The following is a 21,892-nucleotide window of genomic DNA, read 5'->3' as shown; positions in this document are numbered from 1 at the left end:
CCATTTATAATGCTCCAGATTCAAGGAGCATCACTGAATAACAAAATGAGTTGTTACATATTTCAAAAAAATATTCTTGTGCCAGGATAGTTCATTGCTGTTTTGCCCATATACACTGGGGATCTGTGCAAACAAAAGGAACTAGAGAATTTTGAGTGAAAAATCTATTTTGTTTTATTTAGGGCTTGATTATGCAACCATTATCCACTTTGGTGAGCACTTAAACAAGTAGTTCTTCGAGTGCCTGCTCATGCCAATTCCAAATGAGTGTTCATGCACAGTTGTTGGAAGGTTTTCCCCTAGCGGTACCCGTCGGGTTGGCTGTGGAGTCTCCGGGAGTCGCACCTTCATGGCAGTGTATGTAGGTCCCTGCCTACCCGCTGTCTCTTCAGTTCCTTCTTTCCGCCCGTGACGGTCATTGGAGGTGCTGCTTCTCTCTTGCTACGGGAAGCGATCCTCTAGTGATCTTTCTCTTTGTTCCTGTAACTAGTTAACTTAGTATTAGTTAGTGTTTCAAGTAGTTTTTATAGTTGGTTAGATAAGTTTCTGTTAGGGTTTCCCCACACTGCGTTCTTTCCATCCTGAGGACTACGGCATGCCTCGGTCTCAAGGGTTCAAACCATGCAGGTCCTGCCAGAAGCCTTTCCCTGGGGTAACCCCCATGACTCTTGCTTAAAGTGCTTGGGGGACGCTCTCCAGACCGACAGGTGCAAGATCTGCAAAGGCTTCCGCCCAAGATCCAAAAAGGAGAGAGATTTTAGGTTAAAGCTACCCCTCATGGAGTCAGCTCTCTGTCCCCAGCCAGCACAGCCTGCGTCAGACCCAAAGTCCAGCACTTCAATGCGGAGCGCATCAGCTTTGGTGAGAGAGATCGTGGTGCTGAAAAAGACTTTGGGTCCAGAGACCCCTGGCACCGCCAGTCCCTGGCACCGAAGAACTCCACTGTGGCTACCCGGCACCGCTTGCACTCTCCAGTGCTGCACAAGAAGCAGAAGAGAGCCAAGAGGGGGCGTTCGCTCACAATTAGGGCAGTGGAGCATGAAAGCGATAGCGGAGTGCATCCCACGCCTGGACACTCAGCCCCTGCTCTGGCTAAACCGGCACCGTCAACTCCGGCCTTGCAGAGAGATCTGTTGAGTCTGGTACTGGTGGACTCCCCTGCGCGGGATAGTCTGGTAAAGGATCTGGATCTTCTGTCCACCCCAGACATATTTGAGGCGGCCAGGGACCTCATAGCTATGACAGCTCAGCAGGCACCGGCACTGAAAACAAGCGCCGTGCAATCCAAGGGCAAACCAGCCATAATGCGGCACCGGTCGCCCTCCCCTCGACACCACTTCCCAGCACCACCCCATTTGGCACCCCTGTGGTCACTGAGATTGGCATTTGGACTCAGAGCCAGAGTCGTATGTCTTAAAATGGAGTCGGCAATGTTACTCCCACTTAGAGGATAGGGTTCATTGGAGCTCTCCTAGACTCAGGTCAAGCCAAAGCATTCCTTCCAGAATCGTGTTTTTTTTACCATGGGCACCATCATAGAGGGCTTACAATGATACCCCACTGCTATGGGACGAAATTGCCTGAAGCTGCTCAGTCATATGGCTGCTTGTACATATGCAGTTCAGCATGCGAGACTGCGGCTCTGATCTCTTCAGGCCTGGCTAACCTCAGTATACAGGCCAAACCAAGACCGCCTAGACAAGATAGTCACTCTTCCTTCTCCAGTTATTGAGTCCCTCCTGTGGTGGCAGTGCGGTGTGTGCAGGAGTACCCTTTTCCAGGCTCCAGTCCTCGCTGTCTCTAGTCACGGATGCATCGGCAATGGGATGGGGAATGCACCTTGGAAGACTCAGGACTCAAGGTCTCTGGTCCCAGGCAGAACTTTCACTGCACATCAATGTCAGGGAGCTAAGAGTGGTTCGCCTTGCTTGCCAGACATTTCAAACCCATCTGGAGGGCAGATGTGTATCGGTATTGAGCGACAATACAACAGCGATATTCTATATAAATAGATAGGGTGGTGCTCGCTCCTCTCCCCTATGCCAGGAAGCCTTCAAACTGTGGGACTTCTGCATTGCCTACTCAATACATCTAGAGGCATTGTACCTTCCAGGCTCTCAGAATGAGCTGGCCATCATCTCAGCAGGTCCTTTCACAATCACAAGCGGTCACTCCGACCAGATGTTCTGATCCACATCTTCCAACGATGGGGATTTCCCCGGATAGACTTGTTCGCAACAAGGCACAACAGGACGTGTCAGCAGTTCTGTCCCTTCCTGAATCAAAGCTTGGGCTCGCTTGCAGATGCTTTTCTTCTCCCTTGGAATGATCACCTGCTGTATGCATTCAAGCCCTTCCTGCTTGTACACATGGTCCTGCTAATGGTCAGAAGAGAGGGCACATCAATGATCTTAATAGCATTAGCATGGCCATGTCAGCACTGGTTCACCACACTCCCAGACCTGTCGATGGGCATGCCCATAACTCTGCCACTGATCCCGGACTTGATCACTCACACAGGACCACGGCCAGCTCCAGCATCCTAATCTAGAGTCTTTTCCCCTCACAGTGTAGAAACTCCATGGCTAAACCCCTTGGAGCTCACATGCTCACACTCTGTTAGGATGGTTCTCCTTGGCAGCAGAAAACCATCCACTAGAGCCACTTATTTGGCTAAGTGGAAGAGATTCTCTATTTGGTCATTACAAAAGGACATTCCACCTTTGTAGTCATTGATTCCCTTTATCCTGGACTATTAATTACAACTGAAACAGAAGGGCCTGTCAGTGTCGTCAGTAAAGGTGCACCATCTCAGTTTTCCATTCGGGTTCGGCTGGCTGGTTGGTTTTTGGCAACCCTATGGTTTGCTGCTTCCTCAAAGGACTAGATAGACTGTACCTTCAAGTAAGATCGCCAGTCCTCCCAGGGATCTCAGCCTGGTACTCTCAAGACTGATGGGTCCTCCCTTTGAGCTCTCTTGTCTACCTTTCCTGGAAAGTAGCGTTCTTGGTGGCTATAACTTCGGCCAGGAGGGTGTCTGAGTTTAAGGCCTTAACTTCTGAGCCCCCGTACATGGTCTTGTATAAGGACAAGGTGCAGTTGCAGCCACACCCAGCTTTTCTCCCAAAGGTAGTTTGACAATTCTATGCGAACTAGGACATATTTCTCCCAGTATTCTTTCCTAAGCTGCATGCTAGCCACCAGGAGCGAATACTCCACTCCTTGGCTGTCAGGTGAGCGTTAGCCTTTTACATCAAAAGAATGAAGCCTTTTTGGAAATCAACGCAACTGTTAATTGCGGAGCAGATGAAGAGGCTTCCAGTGTCATCCCAAAGAATCTACTTCGGCAAGAAGGAACTGAAGAGGTGGCGGGTCGGCAGGGACCTATATACACTGCCACAAAGGTGCGACTCCAGGGGCTCCACAGCCGACCCGTTGGGTACCGTTATGGAAAAAACTTTCCGACGACTGTGAATGCAGCACACACACCTACTTGAAATGGACATGAGCAACATATCTCGAAGAACAACAGTTATGGGAAGGTAAGCAACTGTTTTTTTCATTCATCTGTGTAAGAGTTGCACAGTCTAACACTTAATTGTATAGAATGCCAACTGTAGAGCAGGTAAATTGAGCAGTGATTGGGATTTGAATTTTCTGGAGTTTCTTTTTCTCCCATTGAAGAATATACATATATAATACCTTTTGTGATTCCCAATGACATTCATAGCTATGATCAGCTTTTTATTTCTTTTTACTTTACTACCATAACTCAGTTATTTATGGGCTTGCCTAGTATAAAAAAAAAAAAAAGGGGGGGGGGGAAACAGAGACATATCAGTTATTATTCACACTTAGTAATCAAATTCTTTTAGACTGCTAATACAATTTATTTTTTCTGCAAATAGTTGGAAGTAAAGTGTAGTAATTTTTAGTAACCTATTTCTAAGCTAAACAATATTAACTGAACTATTCAGTAATTGAATTATGAAGTAAAATTTGTACAGTGTAATGGAATCAATATTTAATTATTATAAATTGCTCTGAATGGCTAAACCATGCTGCAGATTTCTGTAATACAGATATTTATTTATTACTTCAACGAAACTACCCATTGCATTGCATTTCTTTGCTCGGAGATATTTAGAAAATATATGTAAGCATGATTTATAATATATTATAGTGTGCCATACACATAATGATTCAAGTAAGCGCAGCAGTCACAATAAAACACGGTTTAATTTATAAATATCTTGTAGGGAGGGCAAAAGAACCTTTTTAGTCCCAAGTACCTAATAGCCAATATTGCCTAAACTTAAATGTCATAGCTGAGTTTCCTCATAAAAAAACCTTACTTTACTACAGTTATGGCTGCTGTTAGTTTTAGTTCCTTTTTGAGAAGTGATTAAAAAGTATACCCTTAAGGACCCCAAAACATTAGAATTTAACAATGTTAACATTTTGTAACCAGTAACTCTTCTTGAAAGTCCTACCATCACTATATACAAAGTTAAGTCTCTACACCCAAGAAAAGCAGATTGCAGGTATCAGAAGTGACAGAAATGGGCCAGATCTCTCGACTTGCATATGAAAATGGATCTAAATAGAAAACTGAAGATAAAAGAGAAGTGTGAAGGAGCAAAGTGTCACATTGGTTTCAGCATTAAAATGTTTCTAAACTGCATCCACTTTTAATAAATCTTGTCTTGCATGTGAGTCTTCTCTGTTCTTTTTATAGTTTCACACTCCTATCTACTTTTATGGGAAAGTGTCTTTCTGCAGTTTAGTGGCATCAATCTCCAGTAATTTTTATTGATTTCTCTAAGGTAGTTCTGTTGTTGGCTTGTATTCTAAATGATTATCCTCCTGTCGGCCTTCCACATGCTGCAGCCAAAATGTCTCTTCCTTTCCTGATACTTTAATTGTTTCCCACCTTGTTTGAATCGCCCTACTGGCTTTCTGTGTTTCTACATAAAGTTCATACTCCTCCTCACTGTCAAGACTGTGTTGCATCGCTCTTGTCTCCATTTTTGAATTTTTTTCCTATTACACCTTCTTTTATGTTTTATTCTTTGCCAATCCTTGCCTGCTTTCGCCCAATCTTTCACCTCTTTCTCCCACTCATATCTTCATTCCTTTCATGTTACCTCCATTACTTGAAACAGCCTCACTGTCTAGTGGGCCTCACCACATTGCTCTCTTCCTAAAAGTGCCTTTTATCTTCCCTCCCACCATTTATGACTTAAGTAAAAAACAAACAACCCCCCCAACCTAGTAAATATTTATATTCTATCAATTCTGTTGAAATCCAGTCAAATTCTGTTAAGATCCAATTACAAGATGCATGCCTAACCTCTACAATGTATATTGATGTAACTGGCGCATCTAGACCCTCCTTCTCACTTTGTCTAACCTGGATTATAAAATCTTGGAAGCTGAGATTTGTCTTTTTAGCACGGTTCACACCTGTAGTGCAGCAGAAACAACAAAAACAAAATCTTATCTGCTCACAGACTGTCCAAGTGTACTGAATTTCTTGGTTACAGGACTTTTTAAAAAACATACCAGATTCTGACCACTGGCAGTCTGCAGTGGAGGCCAGTATATGCAATAAGCAACTGCAACACTCTTTACTTCTCCCTGATGTCTTCCAAGACCTCAAGGGAGTCAAGTAGTGCAGAGCACCAGAAGGAAAGACAGCAGCTGTCATATCTTGAAACTACCCTGCCTCCTCTGCATGATGTTAGAAATCAACAGCTGGTGGCTCATTCTTCAGTTCATATTGAGATTCTTTAGATTCTGCAGTTTCAACAATTGATCCTTCCCTCCACCATCAGAAAAGAACATGAGACCCAGTGGGAGTGGAGGTGGGGAGGTAGGCGACAGCTATTGGGGAAGCATGGATGAAGTGTCCCTGGTTTTGTCTCAAAAGGTGAACGGTGCACTTGTTTGTTGTCATTCTTCTTTTGCAGTTGTCAGAATAATGTGTTCCAGGTTATTGGTAATGGAATTAATCTTTCCTGTATTTTTATTTCTAATTAGGATTCCTTCCCTATGATGTCAGTCCAGCATATAATCAAATGGCTTTACCCTTATAATGTTCTACTAGGAAAGGAAGGCAGGACTGCAGTAGAAGATGCATTAAAAGTGAGTACTGTGCATTTTATATACAAATCCCAGAGAGCAGTGAGTTACTACAATAGCCCCACTAAATTATAAGAAGACACCGAAGCAATGCTAATTATTTAAATAATATATGTTAATGCCGATATTAAAAAAAGTTTTTGAACAATACCTTCATAAATCAACAGATTTCATTAGATGATGAGTGTTTTTATATCTTCTAGTGAATTTAGGCCACAGTTCACAGGTTCTTAAACACATGCATAACTTTAACAATGTATTAGTCCCATTGATACAATGTAACTACTCACATGTTTAAAGTGAGGCATGTGCTTAAGTGCCTTACTGAATCAGGGCCTTAGAGAGAAGATATTCATGAGGGAGGTCTTTGTCACCAAAATGGAAAATATTCATTTTCTAAAATTCATAAACGTCTTATAAAATTAATTGTAATTAAATTATTTCACATGAAAAATATTGAATGTCTCATGATAATTCTACTAGTTTGTTTATCTTTATGGGCATTTGTGTCTGTTAAACCTTCAGTTAATCTATAGAGCTTTCTGAAATAATGCTGAACAAAAACCATCAAACGGGGGGGGAAAAAAGAGAGAAAATGCTTATTTTATCTCTCTTCTTTTCCCTGCCCACCTTCTCATCCCTCCAGCATTTTCATAGATTCATAGTCTTTTTCAGAGTCATTAGTTCCAGATAGAATTTCCCATCTTGTAAGTATGCCCTACATTCTTTTTTATTTTACATTTGGCCATATTGAAAGGCTTATTGTTTACTTGTACCCAGTTTATTAAGCAATACAGGATCTGTCCTCTTCATTATTTACCACTCCCCCAATCTTCGTTTAATCTACCAACTTTATCAGTAATGATTTTGTTTTCTTCTGGGTCATTGATAAAAAGAGCATAGGGCTGAGAATCAATCCTGCAAAACTCAGCTAGAAACATACCCGCTCAGTGATGTTTGTCATTGACTGTTACATTTTGGTGACATAAATCTGTTATCCAGATTTTGATAAATTTGCTGTGTGCCATATTGATTTTGTATTGTTCTAGGTTTTAATAAAAATGTTGTATGGTACCGACACAAATGCCCTACAGAAGTCTAGATGCATTGCATCAGCACTGTTACCTTTACCACTCAAACTTGTAATTTCATCAGAGAGTATCAAGATTGTTTGACAAGATCTATTTTCCACAAACATATGTGGTTGGCATTAATTATATTACCCTTTTTTAATTCTTTATTAATTGAGTCCTGTATCAGGTGTTCCATTATTTTGCCCAGGTTCAGTGTCAGGCTGACAGCCCTATAATTACCTGGGTCATTCCATTTGCCCTTTTTGGCATGTTTTTCCAGTCATCTGGAACTTTCCCAGTTTTCCAGGATCTATTTAAATCAATATTAACTGTTCAGAGAGGTCCTTGGAGAGGTCTTTTAAAACCCTTGAGTATAAGTAATGTGTACCTCTTGACTTTAAAATGTCTTAATTTGTAATAGTGGGTATTTAATATCCTGCTTAGTTAATGCTGGAATGGAAAGTATTTCATCATAGGATATGCATACATCATCTGTTTTTTTTCCCCATATATGGAACAGAAATATTTATTGAACACGTTTGTCTTTTCTGCATTATTATTGACCATTTTACCTTTTCCATCTCATAATGGATCAATACCATTAGGGTACTTTTGCCCTGATACACTAAAAAAACATTTCTTATTGTCTTTAGCTCTGTTAGTTGTAGATATTTCCTTGTGCCCTTTTGCTTCCTTTATCAATTTCTACAATTTCTAGGTTTAATTTATATTCATTGCTATCAACCTCTCCTTTCTTCCACTTTTTAAATTTATTTATTGCTTCTTTCACATCTCTAAGCCAGTCTGGTTTTTAACCTGTGTAGTGTTCTTCCTCAGTTGTGTTTTTTTTTGGGAATTCAGTAAAATGTATTTCAACATCTCTCAGTTAACAGTTATATTTTTTCTGTTTAAATTCTCCCAGCTGATTTGGCTCATAATTGTTTCCAGCTTTGTGAAACTGGTCCTTTTAAAGGTGCCCCATATAGATATTACTGGTTGGAACTTTATTGTGTTTGCACATAACAAGTATAGTTAAATCATGATCACTTGCACCAAAGCAACCATTAACTTTTAATTCTAAGATCACTTCCTCTTTATCTGACAATATGAGGTCTAATATAGAATTCCTTTTATATTAGATGCAATGCTTTGTGAGTTAGGTAATTGTCATTTATACTACTTAGAAATTCCAAAGACGTTTTACTGTTAGCAGCTTAAGACTTCCGGTTGAGTCGGGCAGGAAATGGTTTTTTTCTGTTTCTAATTGGGACAAAAAGTCAAGCTTGGACATTTTTGTGAACTGAAAAATCCAGGAAAAAAATAATTAATTCAGATCAATCAGAATGTTTCAGTTTTGGCCATTTTTATTTTTTATTATAATTAGCTTAGATTTCGATACAGAAATTCATTTTAAACTGGAAGACTGGAATTTTTCATGTATAAAATGTCAATTCTGAAACTATTTTCAACATTTTTTCGAGTCAAGAAATTCATTGAAACTGACCATTTACTGTGAAAAGTTTTGGTTTCTGTTAACCTATCGCTGATGAAAAGAAATTTCATTGAAAAATTCCCTACCAGCTCTAACCTCCAGCATTGTTATTCAGATTGAAGTCACACATGATAATGCTTTTTTCCCCCTTACATGTTATATAGGTAGGTCCTTAAGGAGTTGGTTACCTTATTCTTGAATGTGATTTGGGGGTGTGTACCCATTTTGAGCTTTATCTGTTACATAGTCAGTATTCTCTTTAATTTCAATTAATTTTTTGAGTAATGATTGAAACTTTAAGGAGTCTGGTGATTGAAACTTTAATATATTCATGGGCAATCCTTTCTTTATGTTGTTATTTTTAATTTATGCTGTTGGCACCCAGAGCATTAGATAGCAATCTGTATTTGAGAAATGTGAAGAAATAGAACGTTTCCTTCCCTTGTTATAATTGCACCTGGAAATGATGCTGTAATTATAAGAGTCTGTCAGCATTGCATGTGGAAATAGCTTTGGACCTGATCCAAAGTCTATTGAACTCAATGGGAGTCTTTTTGTTTACTTCAGTTAACTTTGCATCAGGGTCTCTAACTTGCCAATTAAAATCTTAGTTCAAGATGAAACTCAGAATGCACATTCTCAGCTTTTTTCTGTGCTTCTTCCAATGTTTAGTGATGGTTGAAATTGGTTCAGCTGTTAAAATAAAAATAGAATTGTTGGCAGTTTTGCACTAAAGTACACTTATGGCTTTTTTAAAAAGTTCACATTTAAACATGAAAAATTTGTAGCCTTTTAGTCCAGAATATGAATCTATGAGAGTGAAGAGCCAAAGTATGTGTCTGATTATGTTACAAAAAATAATTGTGTTTCTAACCTTAATTTGTAATGCTATGGTATCTTGTACAAATAAAGATACATCAATTTTATTCTTTGAAACACAGTTTTAATAAAAGCAATCGAATGCGCCTAAAATAATGTGAAGCTTACTTTAATGTTTCCAAGGCCTGGTCTACACTAGGCGTTTATGTCGAAGTTAGCGCCGTTACATCGAATTAACCCTGCACCCGTCCACACCGCGAAGGTATTTAGTTCGATATAGAGGTCTCTTTAATTCGACTTCTGTACTCCTCCCCGACGAGGGGAGTAGCGCTAAATTCGACATGGCCATGTCGAATTAGGCTAGGTGTGGATGGAAATCGACGCTAATAGCTCCGGGAGCTATCCCACAGTGCACCACTCTGTTGACGCTCTGGACAGCAGTACGAGCTCGGATGCTCTGAACAGCCACACAGGAAAAGCCCCGGGAAAATTTGAATTTGAATTCCTTTTCCTGTCTGGCCAGTTTGAATCTCATTTCCTGTCTGGACATTGTGGCGAGCTCAGCAGCACTGGCAATGATGCAGAGCTCTCCAGCAGTGATGGCCGTGCAATCTCAGAATAGAAAGAGGGCCCCAGCATGGACTGATCGGGAAGTCTTGGATCTCATCGCTGTGTGGGGTGATGAGTCCGTGCTTTCCGAGCTGCGCTCCAAGAAACGGAATGCAAAGATCTACGAGAAGATCTCTAAAGACATGGCAGAGAGAGGATACAGCCGGGATGCAACGCAGTGCCGCGTGAAAATCAAGGAGCTGAGACAAGGCTACCAGAAGACCAAAGAGGCAAACGGACGCTCCGGATCCCATCCCCAGACATCCCGTTTCTACGAGGCACTGCATTCCATCCTAGGTGCGGCCGCCACCACTACCCCACCAGTGACCGTGGACTCTGAGGATGGGATATTGTCCACGGCCGGATCCTCGGACATGTTAGCGGACGGGGAAGATGAGGAAGGAGAAGAGGTGGACGAGGCAGTCGACAGCACTCACAACGCTGGTTTCCCCGACAGCCAGGATCTCTTCATCACCCTTACAGAGATCCCCTACCAACCGTCCCCAGCCGTTACCCCGGACACAGAATCTGGGGAAGGATCAGCCAGTAAGTGTTGTAAACATCTAAACATTTATTTTTAACAGAACAGGAATATTAACAATTAAAAAAATGGGTTTCTCATGATTAGTTTGCCCTAGGCGCTTAACGGTTCAGTCATGGGCAGTGCAACTATTGAAAAAAAAATCTAGCAATGTCCAGTTTTGCATGATTGTCCTGCCCAAGCCGCTCTACTGTTTAGTCACTGCTACAGCAGCTAGAGTAAAATGCGGTCTATATGTCCGGGGATGGAGCAGAAATCCTCCTGTGACATCTCAAGGAAGCTCTCCTGGAGGTAATTGGAAATCCGTTGCATTAGGTTCCTGGGGAGAGCGGCCTTATTGGGTCCTCCGTAGTACGACACGTTGCCGCGCCACGAGACAAGCAAGTACTCGGGAATCATTGCTCTGCACAGCAGGGCGGCATACGGCTCTGGTCTTTGGAGGCTTTCCCGGAGCATTCTCTCTTTCTCGCTGTCAGAGATCCTCATGAGGGTGATGTCTCTCATGGTGACCTGCTTTGAATGAGGTAGGGGAATGTTAGTGTTGGGACTGCTTTACCGTTCCTTTACAGAACTGTAACCGCTGGTTTGCAGCCACGCGGTGGAGGCGGGAGAGGGGCAGCCGAAAGGGATCGTTCCCAGGGACAGCCGCGAGGGTGTGGGACAGGAGCAGAGTTCCTGCTTGCCGGATTGCTGGCAGCAGGGACCGACATTGATTTCAATGTGAAATGAGGCCATTGCTAATATTAAAGTTTTAAGCTGCCACAAGTCTACGGCTTACCATGTCTGCCTGCAACAGAAATTCCGTTGTCCTGACACGGTTCTCAAATGTGCTGTGCAAGACCCCAGGCACTGAATGCGAAGGCCGAGAATTCGACCTTGTGCTGAGTGCGCATGTGATAGGTGCTATGCATGGTCTTGTTCACAGAGAAAGACTATGTTCTTTGTTCACAACTACATTTATCTTTCTGAGGAATTCACTCCCTTTTTCCCATTCCCACAGCCCCATCTGCGACTGTCTCACAACCTAGCCTGGCATCACACTCCCAGAGGCTAGCGAGGATTAGGCATAGGAAGAAGAGGACACGGGAGGACATGTTCTCAGAGCTTATGGCCTGCTCCCGAGCCCAGGCAGCACAGCAGACCCAGTGGCGGGAGAACTTGTCCCAAATGCAGCAAGCAAACATGGATCGGGAGGAGAGGTGGCGGCAGGAAGACCAGCAGGCGACTCAAACCCTGCTTGGACTACTGAGGGAGCAAACAGACACGCTCCGGCGCCTTGTGGATGTTCTGCAGGAGGACAGAGCCCCACTGCAGTCCATCTCTAACCGCCCTCCCCCGCCACCAAGTCCCATACCCCCCTCACCCAAAGTGCACAGAAGAAGAGGCGGCAGAGTCCACGCCAACTCTCACTCCACCCCTGCAGAGAGCTCTAGTAGCAGAAGGCTCTCATTCCCCAAAATTTGACAAGTTCTTTCCTTCCCGCCTGACACAAGCCCCCGTCCAAGTTTCACCTCCCAGTTCCATGTGTAGTTGATAATAAAAAATATGTTTCTGTTAACTAATGTTTCCATCATGTTCTTTTGGAGGAGGGGGGGAAAGGGGGATGGTAATTGGACAGGACAGTCACCTTTGGCAGGGTACATAGGCGGGGGCAGGTACAGCAGCAGGGCACATACACAGTGCAGTGACTAGTTGCCCTGGTCAGTCTGGGAGGTGGTTTTCATGTTCTGTAGTGGGGGGTGGGTTGCTCTGTGACTTTGTGGCGGGGGAGGGCAGTTACAGATCTTAAGCGGCGGTCCTTATGCAGGATCACAGAGCCACACAGCAGGAGATCTGTAACCGTCCTCCCCCTGCCGCAAAGTCACATAGCCCCCCCATACACACAGTCCCGATCAGGAGGGGTGACAGGCTCCGTTGAAAGAACCAGCCCACCACAGCGGAGCCTGTCATTCCTTGAGTTTAGAAGCTTTCTTTGCGTCACTACACTACACCCGCTCCGCACCACAATCCGCGTCCCAGTTTTAAAAAATTCCCGCGAAAACAGTAGTAAAGAAAACGGTGTTCATTAACAAAGTAGAACTGATTTTATTTCGAAACGTGTGTTGGAAGGGGGGGAGAAGGGGGTATGTAACTGGAGAGGATAGTCAACATTAACTGGGTAAAGAAACGGGGGCAGGTTCGGCTTCTCTGTACACAAACTTTACAGTCACAGGTTACCCTGCTCACTCAGGAACCTAGCTTTCAAAGCCTCGCGGATGCACAGCGCGTCCCGCTGGTCTCTTCTAATCGCCCGGCTGTCTGGCTGTGCGTAATCAGAAGCCAGGCTATTTTCCTCAACCTCCCACCCCGCCATAAAGGTCTCCCCCTTGCTCTCACAGAGATTGTGGAGCACACAGCAAGCTGCTATAACAATGGGGATATTGGTTTCGCTGAGATCACAGCGAGTCAGCAAGCTTCTCCATCTCCCCTTGAGACGGCCAAAAGCACACTCCACCACCATTCTGCACTTGCTCAGCCGGTAGTTGAAGAGTTCTTTTTCACTGTCCAGGGCGCCAGTATAGGGCTTCATGAGCCAGGGCATTAGCGGGTAGGCTGGGTCCCCGAGGATGACTATAGGCATCTCCACATCCCCAACAGTTATTTTGTGGTCCGGGAAGTAAATACCTTGCTGCAGCCATCTAAACAGACCAGAGTTCCTGAAAACACGAGCGTCATGAACCTTGCCCGGCCATCCGACGTAGATGTTTGTAAAACGTCCCCTGTGGTCCACCAGTGCTTGCAGCACCATGGAAAAGTATCCCTTTCTGTTAATGTACTGGCTGGCCTGGTGGTCCGGTGCCAGGATAGGGATGTGAGTTCCATCTATGGCCCCACCGCAGTTTGGGAATCCCATCGCTGCGAAGCCATCTATGATCGCCTCCACGTTTCCCAGGGTCACTACCTTTGGCAGCAGTACATCAACGATTGCCTTGGCTACTTGCATCACAACAACCCCCACAGTAGATTTGCCCACCCCAAACTGGTTCGCGACTGACCGGTAGCTGTCTGGCGTTGCAAGCTTCCAGAGGGCTATGGCCACTCGCTTCTGGACAGTCAGGGCTACTCGCATCCGGGTGTCATTGCGCTTCAGGGCAGGGGACAGCAACTCACAAAGTTCCAGGAAAGTTCCCTTCCGCATGCGAAAGTTTCGCAGCCACTGGGATTCATCCCAGACCTGCAGCACTATGCGGTCCCACCACTCAGTGCTTGTTTCCCGTGCCCAGAATCGCCGTTCCACGGCATCAACATGACCCATTGCGACCGTGATGTCCTCGGCGCTGGGTCCCCTGCTTTCTGAGAGGTCTGTGCTACTCTCAGACTTCAGGCCATCACCGCGGTGACGTAGCCTCCTCGCCTGACTTATCTGCATCTGCCTCAGGGAAAGGTGTATGATAAGCTGCGAGGCGTTGAGAGTGGCCACAACTGCAGCGATGGTCGCAGTGTGCTCCATGCTCGCAGTGCTGTGGCGTCCGCGCTGTCACTGACTAGAAAAGTGCGCGAACTGATTTCCCGCCGGCGCTTTCAGGGAGGGAGGGCGGGAGTGATGGACGGATGACGACAGTTACCCAAAAGCACCCTGGACACATTTTTTTTACCCAGAAGGCATTTGCGGCTCCACCCAGAATTCCAATGGGCAGCGGGGACTCCGGGAACTGTGGGATAGCTGCCCACAGTGCACAGCTTCCAATGTCGACGCTTTCCCCGTTAGTGTGGACTCGCAAAGTCGAATTACTGTCCTTAGTGTGGACACACACGTTCGACTTTGCAATATCGATTCCAAAAATTCGATTTAAGTAAAATCGAACTACTCTCGTAGTGTAGACAAGGCCCAAGAGACAAAGTGAGTGAAGTAATACCTTTTACTGGATCAACTTCTAGTGGTGAGAGAGTTTAGCTTACCTAGAGCTCGAAAGCTTGTCTCTCTCACCATGGAAGTTAGGCCAATTAAAGATATTACACAACATGGCTACAACAACACTGCATCAAATGTTTTCATCACAGCAGCAATCTTCATTATCTGAATATTGTCAGATATTTATCATGATATTTGAACTCTGAACCTTCATAACCTAGTTCCTATGGAATATCCTTTCATCTGCATGGAACGTGAGGCTATGGCCGAGATGGCCAGCCAAATTTAAGATGCTCTGGAACCAATTTTTTAAAAATGAGTTAGGGTCCTTTTTGGTTCTTGATTATGTAGAAAAAAGACCAAAAATCATTTCCCAAATAAGTGTGGGTTAGGTTTTTTACTTGTTTTTTACCTCCGAAATAGCAGGTTTTATGGGAGGACTTTTGGGCGAGTCTTAGGTCTGGTCTACATTAGGAAGTTAAGTCAGTTTAATTACTTCTGTCAGGGGTATGAAAAATCCACACCTCATTGTGGCTTAGTTAAGCTGACCTAAGTTCCCGGTGGAATCATTCCGTCAGCCTGGCTATTGCCTCTTGGGAAGGTGGATTAACTACAGCGATGGGAGAATCCATCCCGTCAGCATAGGTAGCATCTACATTAAAGCCTTACAGTGGCACAGCTGTGTCGCTGTAGTATTTTAAGTGTAGACAAGCCTTTGGATGTATGTGGTGAATACTCACACCTTTATTGAAGTGTTTGTTTGTGCGCGTGCGTGTTGAGTCTTTCACATGAACATATCCTCTCTTGGAAGTGTTCATTAGGCACTACAGTTAAAGAGGTGTTAAGAAAAAAGCAAACCGTAGTTTAAAAAATCTGACTCAAAATCCCTTGCTCTCTATTACTTAGCTTTCACCCCTGCATACAGCGTAGAGTGATGAAGGGCAGAGGTGGTGGTAAAATGGGCAAAAAGGCAATATTTTTTCCTTGGCCTATTAAAGGCTATATAATAAAAGTGTCTTGTGTGTTGGGAGCCCTCGACTTCCATTACACACAAGGCTGTTAAACTAAATAAGCATCTTAACTTGATGCATATTTTTTTTTAAGCTGGGTGTTTCTAATACCCAAGTGGTCATAATAGCCCTCAAAGAGAAATGGTGTGGGAATATAAGTGCTGGAGGCTTGGAGCTTTATTTCAGTCTGTCTGGCTTCAAAATCAACAAGTCAGCAGTGGGAAGTTATATCATTAGGGCTATCTTGCAATCAGAATATCCTAGGTTTTTTTTATTTAGAAAAGAAGCTTTAAAATCTATGTAACAGAAAATTCTATACAAAGATCTGGAATTCACGGATTTCTGTTGTCCCATCTCATGACTTAGTTTAATCTCTTTGAGAAGAGGAGCAGCAAGCTAATAGTTGAATAGAGAACACTTAGTAGATACATACTGAAGTTAGCATCTTGCAAGGTCCATTTTAACTTTTCCAGTATTAAGGTTCTTACAGCAAATGGATATTGAACTTCAGAATAAATTAGTCTTGCATCAATTTCTGCCATGTTTTTAGTGGAAACATTTAAAAACACAGCTCTATATTAAATAATTACTAATTTCTCAATTTTTACAGCGTTTTGAGCTCCAGGATTCAGAAAGCCCTTTGCTTCCCAGTAGGATTAAAAAAGTGGAACAAATACATGGAAGCAAGACCTTACAGGCTGATGTAACTGTCCAGATTGCTGAAAAAGAAGTGAAATTCCAGGTAACGATTTACAGGTTCAACAAGCTATATCGGGGTGGGCAAACTTTTTGGCCCGAGGGCCATATCTGGGAATAGAAATTGTATGGCGGGCCATGAATGCTCACAAAATTGTGATTGGGGTGTGGGAGGGGGTGTGGGCTTCGGGGTGGGGCTAGAAATGAGTTCAGGGTGTGGGAGGGGACACTAGGTTGGGGCAGGGGAGTGGGGTGCGGGGGGGGTCAGGGTTCTGGCTGGGGGTGCAGGCTCTGGAGTGGGGCTAGGTATAAGGGGTTTGGGGTGCAGGAGGGTGCTCTGGGCTTGTATCGAAGGGTTCAGAGGGCAGGAGGGGGGTATCAGGGCTGGGGCAGGGGGTTGGGGCGCGGGGAGAGGCTCAGGGGTGCAGGCTCTGGGCAGCACTTACCTCAAAAGCTGCTGGAAGCAGCAGCATTTGCCTTCTCCGGCCCTACGTAGCTCTGCATGCTGCCCCGTCCGCAGGCACCGCCCCTGCAGCTCCCATTGGCTGAGGTTACTGGCCAATGGGAGCTGCAGGGGCAGTGCTTGAGGCGGGGGCAGTGTGCAGAGCAGAGGCCTCTGGCTGCCCCTACGTGTAGGAGCCGGAGCGGGGCCATGCGGCTGCTTCCGGGAGCCACGTGGCGTGGCCCCTGACCCTGCTCCCCGGCTGGGGTGCTGGAGCAGGGCAAGCCCCAGACCCTGCTCCCTAGCGGGAGCTCAAGAGTTAGATTAAAATGGCTTGCAGGCCATATCCGGCCCGCAGGCTGTAGTTTTCCCACCCCGAGCTATATTCTTGGTTTCATATCACTACTGCAAATTTGTTATGCTACTTTCTGTTGACTCTCACCTACATTTAATGCTCAAAGTTGATAAAGGAATTTGAGATCCTCAATGAATATCCACTTTTTATGGTAATTTTTTAGCAAATGTCATTTATGAACTGGAGAGTATTCGATTATGGAAAAGTAAGGCTTTATTTTCAGGTAACTCGTGCAGTTTTCTATGTGGTTATTTTTTCAGCAACATGACCTATTTATTTCATCAATTACTAAAGTGTTGGTGGAAAAGTACTTTCTTGATTCCTTATTTTGGGTTGCGCCATGGAATAACATAATACAAAGCATATGTGATGCTTTTGGGGTATGTTCTATATAGTTACGTTTTTCTGAAAGAATCATTTTTTCACTATATCTTTAAATAAAAACAATAGTAGTTTCTTTCCTTTTGTCCACCACATCAAATAAAATGTGCTTAGTAACATTATTCCAGGATGTTGAATCAGAAAATGGAGCAAAAGTCTTCATATTAATCACATCATATACAGTTAGTCTGAATTTCTTCCTGTGAAGCTTATGGTCTGTTGGGTGGAGAAATAAGGCATTTTTTAAGAAACGCATGTTGAGCTGAGTTTAAAGTAGGGGTTGAATTCAGTGAGACTGAGGTATCTATATAATAGAGGAGAGTTAGTAGGAGGCAGAGAGAGATCTGAGTCACACTGGGGAGGGATGACTTCAGAGTTTGTACGATGGAGGTGAAGAAGGAGGTTGGAGAGCAGGAGCAAATTGGGTAGAAGCTGATTGGAGAGCTGCTCTGAAGGAAATAGTTAGCTTCATTAGGCACTGTGGTGAACTGAGAGTTGATTGAGGAGTTTCTCTGAGGAATGAATGGCCTCTTTGGGAACAAGGGTAGAGGAGGAATTTGAGGGGAAGCAGTGACCAGTGTGAGTGGGGAAAGAGCAACAGAATGTAGTAGTTTAAGCAGGGGTTAAACTGGAGGAAAAACAAATGTTTCTATTCTGCAAAGCTCTGCCCACTTATAACACCAGAGTGAGATTTCCTTCCAAGTGGATTGTTCACCGTAGATCATTTCTCCTCTTTCTTACCCCCAATCTGCAATAAATGATTACAGGGCTCACTGCGTAATTGGGTTTCAGTGTTAATACCCTATTGAGGTGAGTCAGAGTCCTCTCAGGACTATTGATTCATGCTGCCTGCAAATCAAATCCAATACCGTTGCATTGATTTACATTTGATTCTGATTTCATGGTAGATTTTTTTTTTTTTCAACCACAAGCCATAAAGGTGACTTTTTTTTTTTTTAAGATTTAGATTCTGGAGCACAAGAATGCAGTCACCAGTGAAATGTTACAGGGTTACTGACCCAGTGTAAACCAATCTGCCCCCGAGCCTAAACCACTTTCATATAACTTGTTTATCTTTTGTCTCCTTGTAGGTCCCAGCTGGGACTAGACCATTAAAACTGTGTTTTGGATCAGACACTTTCATAAAGACTTCCAGCCATAAGCAGCTGTTGGCAGAAATGATGCAGTCACATATGGTTAAGGATATGTGTTTGATAGGCGGAAAAGTAAGAACTGTAAATTTCTTTTCCCTTTTTTCCCCTCCTTGCAAGATATTTTGAATCTAATTCCTTAATTTTTATTTCCTTTTATTTTTTACTTTATAGGGCTGTGGCAAAACAGTTATTGCTAAGGAGTTTGCCAATATGTTAGGATACAACATAGAGCCTATCATGCTGTATCAGGTAAAGTAAATTATACAGTGGTGCATATGCCTTACAAATGGTCTGAAACATGAAATACATAGGTTACAGATGAAAGAAACTAGATGGAATCTCTGTGTAAGGTACAGCCTTTGAAAAATCATGCATCTAAGGAAAGAAGCAAAAGTAATATAAGAATGAAAGGAAAGTAGTTCTTGAGATACTTGGCTCACTTGCTGTCAGAATACTGAGCTGGAGAGTCTCTTCCAATTTGCAAGACTACATAGAGACATTATTATATAGAGTGTAGTATGAAAATCTAAGGTAGGTGTATGGGCCGGATGCTAATTCCCATGAAGTCAGTAGCACAGCTCCCACTGACTTCACGCTCTTAGTAGAGATAGGAAGAGAGAACTTCAGTGAGTGGAGTGTAAGGAGATTTGTTCAATAAAGTAAATTATGATATTTCTTAGTTGCAAAGAGCTGACAGCTGGTGCTGTGAAGTAGCATAACTTAGTGTAAGAAAGAAAAGTTTTTTTCTTTCTAGTCTTTGGATGTTGTTCTCCTAAGTGTGTTTCCTGCCTTTGGGTCTAAATGGTGGCCAGTTGTTTTGGTATATTTAGAGGTCCTGGAAGACCTTTTCACCTTCCTTTTTTTGTTTGTCCGTATGCTATACAATTGTGAAATGGAGTTCTCCACCATCTACATTTTTGCATTCGGGAAGGCAGCTTCTTTATTGTGCTGAAACTGCATAATTGCTTTTATGTTTTGAGGAGCTTCTTTTTTGTGTTACTTTTTATGTTCTATATATTTTGGGGGGAATTCTGCAATACTCAGGGCCGGCTCTAGGCACCAGCAAAACAAGCTGGTGCTTGGGGCGGCACATTTTTAGGGGCGGCATTCTGGCGCGGGCCATGCCACCCCTAAAAATGTGCCCCGGCCGCCCTAATTCACCTCCGCTGCTGCCATTCGTGCGCCGCTGCTCACCCTCCCTCCCAGGCTCTCAAACCCGGGAGGGAGGAGGAGATCCCAAGCAGCCGCGGCACGCGAAACAGCTGATTCGCGCGCCGCGGCCGCTCGGGATCTCCTCCTCCCTCCCAGGTTTGAGAGCCTGGGAGGGAGGAGGAGACCCCGAGCGGCCGCGGCGCACGCGCTGCTTCTCCCTCTCCCTTCCTCCCTCCTAGGTTTGAGAGCCTGGGGAGAGGAGGCAGGGCTGGGGATTTGGGGAAGGGGCGGAGTTGAGGCGGGGCCGGGGGTGGGGTAAGAAAAAAAATGGGGGAGGGCGGCCAAAATTGTTTTTGCTTGGGGCGGCAAAAATCCTAGAGCCGGCCCTGGCGATACTACACGCAGAATTCATGTCCCGGGTAGAATTTTTTTTTCTCTGCAGAAAATACATTCTGCTGGAGAGGTGCTGCAGTTTTGCCCACCAGGGGCTGCTGTGTCGCCAGATCAGAGAACAGCCGCACCCAGGTGGGATCAGCCCCAGCAGCAGGTAGGGAAGAGAAGCAGCTGGGTTCCTCACAGCACCCTGCTTGTAGGGCCAGTTCAGGAGACATGGGATATGGGGGGGGATGGACAGCATGGGGTTCATGGGGTTGCTGGGGGGGTCACAGACTGGGGTTCACAAGGGCTAATTGGAGGGGGACAGATTGGGAGTGGGGTTATGGGGATATGGGGGAGGGGGTAGCTGAGTGGGGATTCAGGGACACATGGGGATGGGGGAGGGGCGCAGGGACATATGGGAACAGGGGCAGATGTGCCTGACAATGAGAGAGGCTACGAATCAGTCAGGGTCTGCATGGGGGAGGCTCCCTAACAACCCCTCCCCCCTAAAACCTCCAAAACTTCCATACTTCTCCCACTCACACCCAACAACCCTCCAAGTTCACACCCCAGTTCCTTCCCAACAATTACTTCCCTCTCCCTCAGCTCCTCCATTATCCTTGACTCTCCCAAGCCTTTGCACTGCCTCTGAGTGGTGTAGGAAATGCGTTTATGTATTATAGTTTAAATGAATTAATACTCAGAGTTCTGTATTAATAGACCTAGTAAGGAATCTATTTGTCAAAAAAAATTTTCTGAATCTTTTTTGTTGTCTGTATTGTTACAGACATACTTGCTGACAGGTGTTTTGAAATAAATTACCAAAATAATTGAAACGGGCATGACTATATTGTGTTATTTTGACAAAATATGCAGAATTTTGGAGAATTTTAAAATATTGTGCACAGAATTTTTAATTTTTTGGCATATAATTCCCCCAGGAGTATGTTTTTGTTCAGATTCCATAATCTTCTCATATTGTGTTACATATTTACTTTAAACGACTACTATTTGATTTTTGTCATGATTCTTGTTATTTAATGTTTATATTAAATATAATACAGATCCCAGTCGGGATTGGGGCTCTGTTGTGGTGGGTTCTAGAAAAACACATTCAAGGATATGGTACCTAACTCTCAGAGCTTAGACTCTAAAATGAGAAGTGACTTATGAAAGGGGGGAAGGGAGTAGAGAAAGATTAATCAAATATATACAATTTTTATAGAAATTTACATTTTTTCATTGTAAATAGATAATGTAAGTGCCACTCTCTCTTTCAGTCCATCAGCCTAGCCATCATTAATTGACTGATTACCTATGTGTTGTGTCAGAGGTGGGTCTTGAGGAGAGATTTGGAGAACAAGATTGACGATTTACAGAGCAGTTCAGGGAAAGGATGGAAAGAGGTACAGAGACATTTTTGCAAGAAGCTGACAAATGGATGGCTTTGTTGGTTGACTGTACGAGGCATGGGACAATGATCTCACTACACATTAAGCAGTGTCTGGCTTGCAGGAAAAGGTGTTTGGCCAATTTAAGGGATAGAGAGCCAGACTGACTAGCTGCGATAGCGTTAGACCGGGTCATCATGGGAACACTGACCCATTCCCCCTGCCAGGTGGCCAGAAGAGAGGAGGGAACAATGCAGGTCCATACCAGTGCAGGAAAAGCACATCTTTACCTGGACCATGCAAAGCAGCACCCACCATCCCTCCTGTGGATGTAGTTAAATATCAGGTTTTGTCATGATTTGC

At 44.1% G+C, this 21,892-nt stretch overlaps 1 protein-coding gene across 1 annotated transcript in view; it reads left to right on the top strand.

Annotated features, from left to right (window-relative positions):
* VWA8 (von Willebrand factor A domain containing 8) overlaps positions 1 to 21,892 on the top strand; it is a 264,570-nt gene that overhangs the window by 56,900 nt on the left and 185,778 nt on the right. The window contains 4 exon segments of the mRNA XM_054013957.1: positions 6,043 to 6,147; positions 16,191 to 16,322; positions 18,546 to 18,680; positions 18,780 to 18,857. Coding sequence (XP_053869932.1) covers positions 6,043 to 6,147; positions 16,191 to 16,322; positions 18,546 to 18,680; positions 18,780 to 18,857 — 450 coding nt within the window.

The sequence above is a fragment of the Malaclemys terrapin genome, chromosome 1, assembly GCF_027887155.1.
Source record: "Malaclemys terrapin pileata isolate rMalTer1 chromosome 1, rMalTer1.hap1, whole genome shotgun sequence".
Lineage (NCBI taxonomy): Eukaryota > Metazoa > Chordata > Testudines > Emydidae > Malaclemys > Malaclemys terrapin.
The sequence above is the reverse complement of the archived record's forward strand: the minus strand, read 5'-3'. Positions and strand labels throughout refer to the sequence as shown.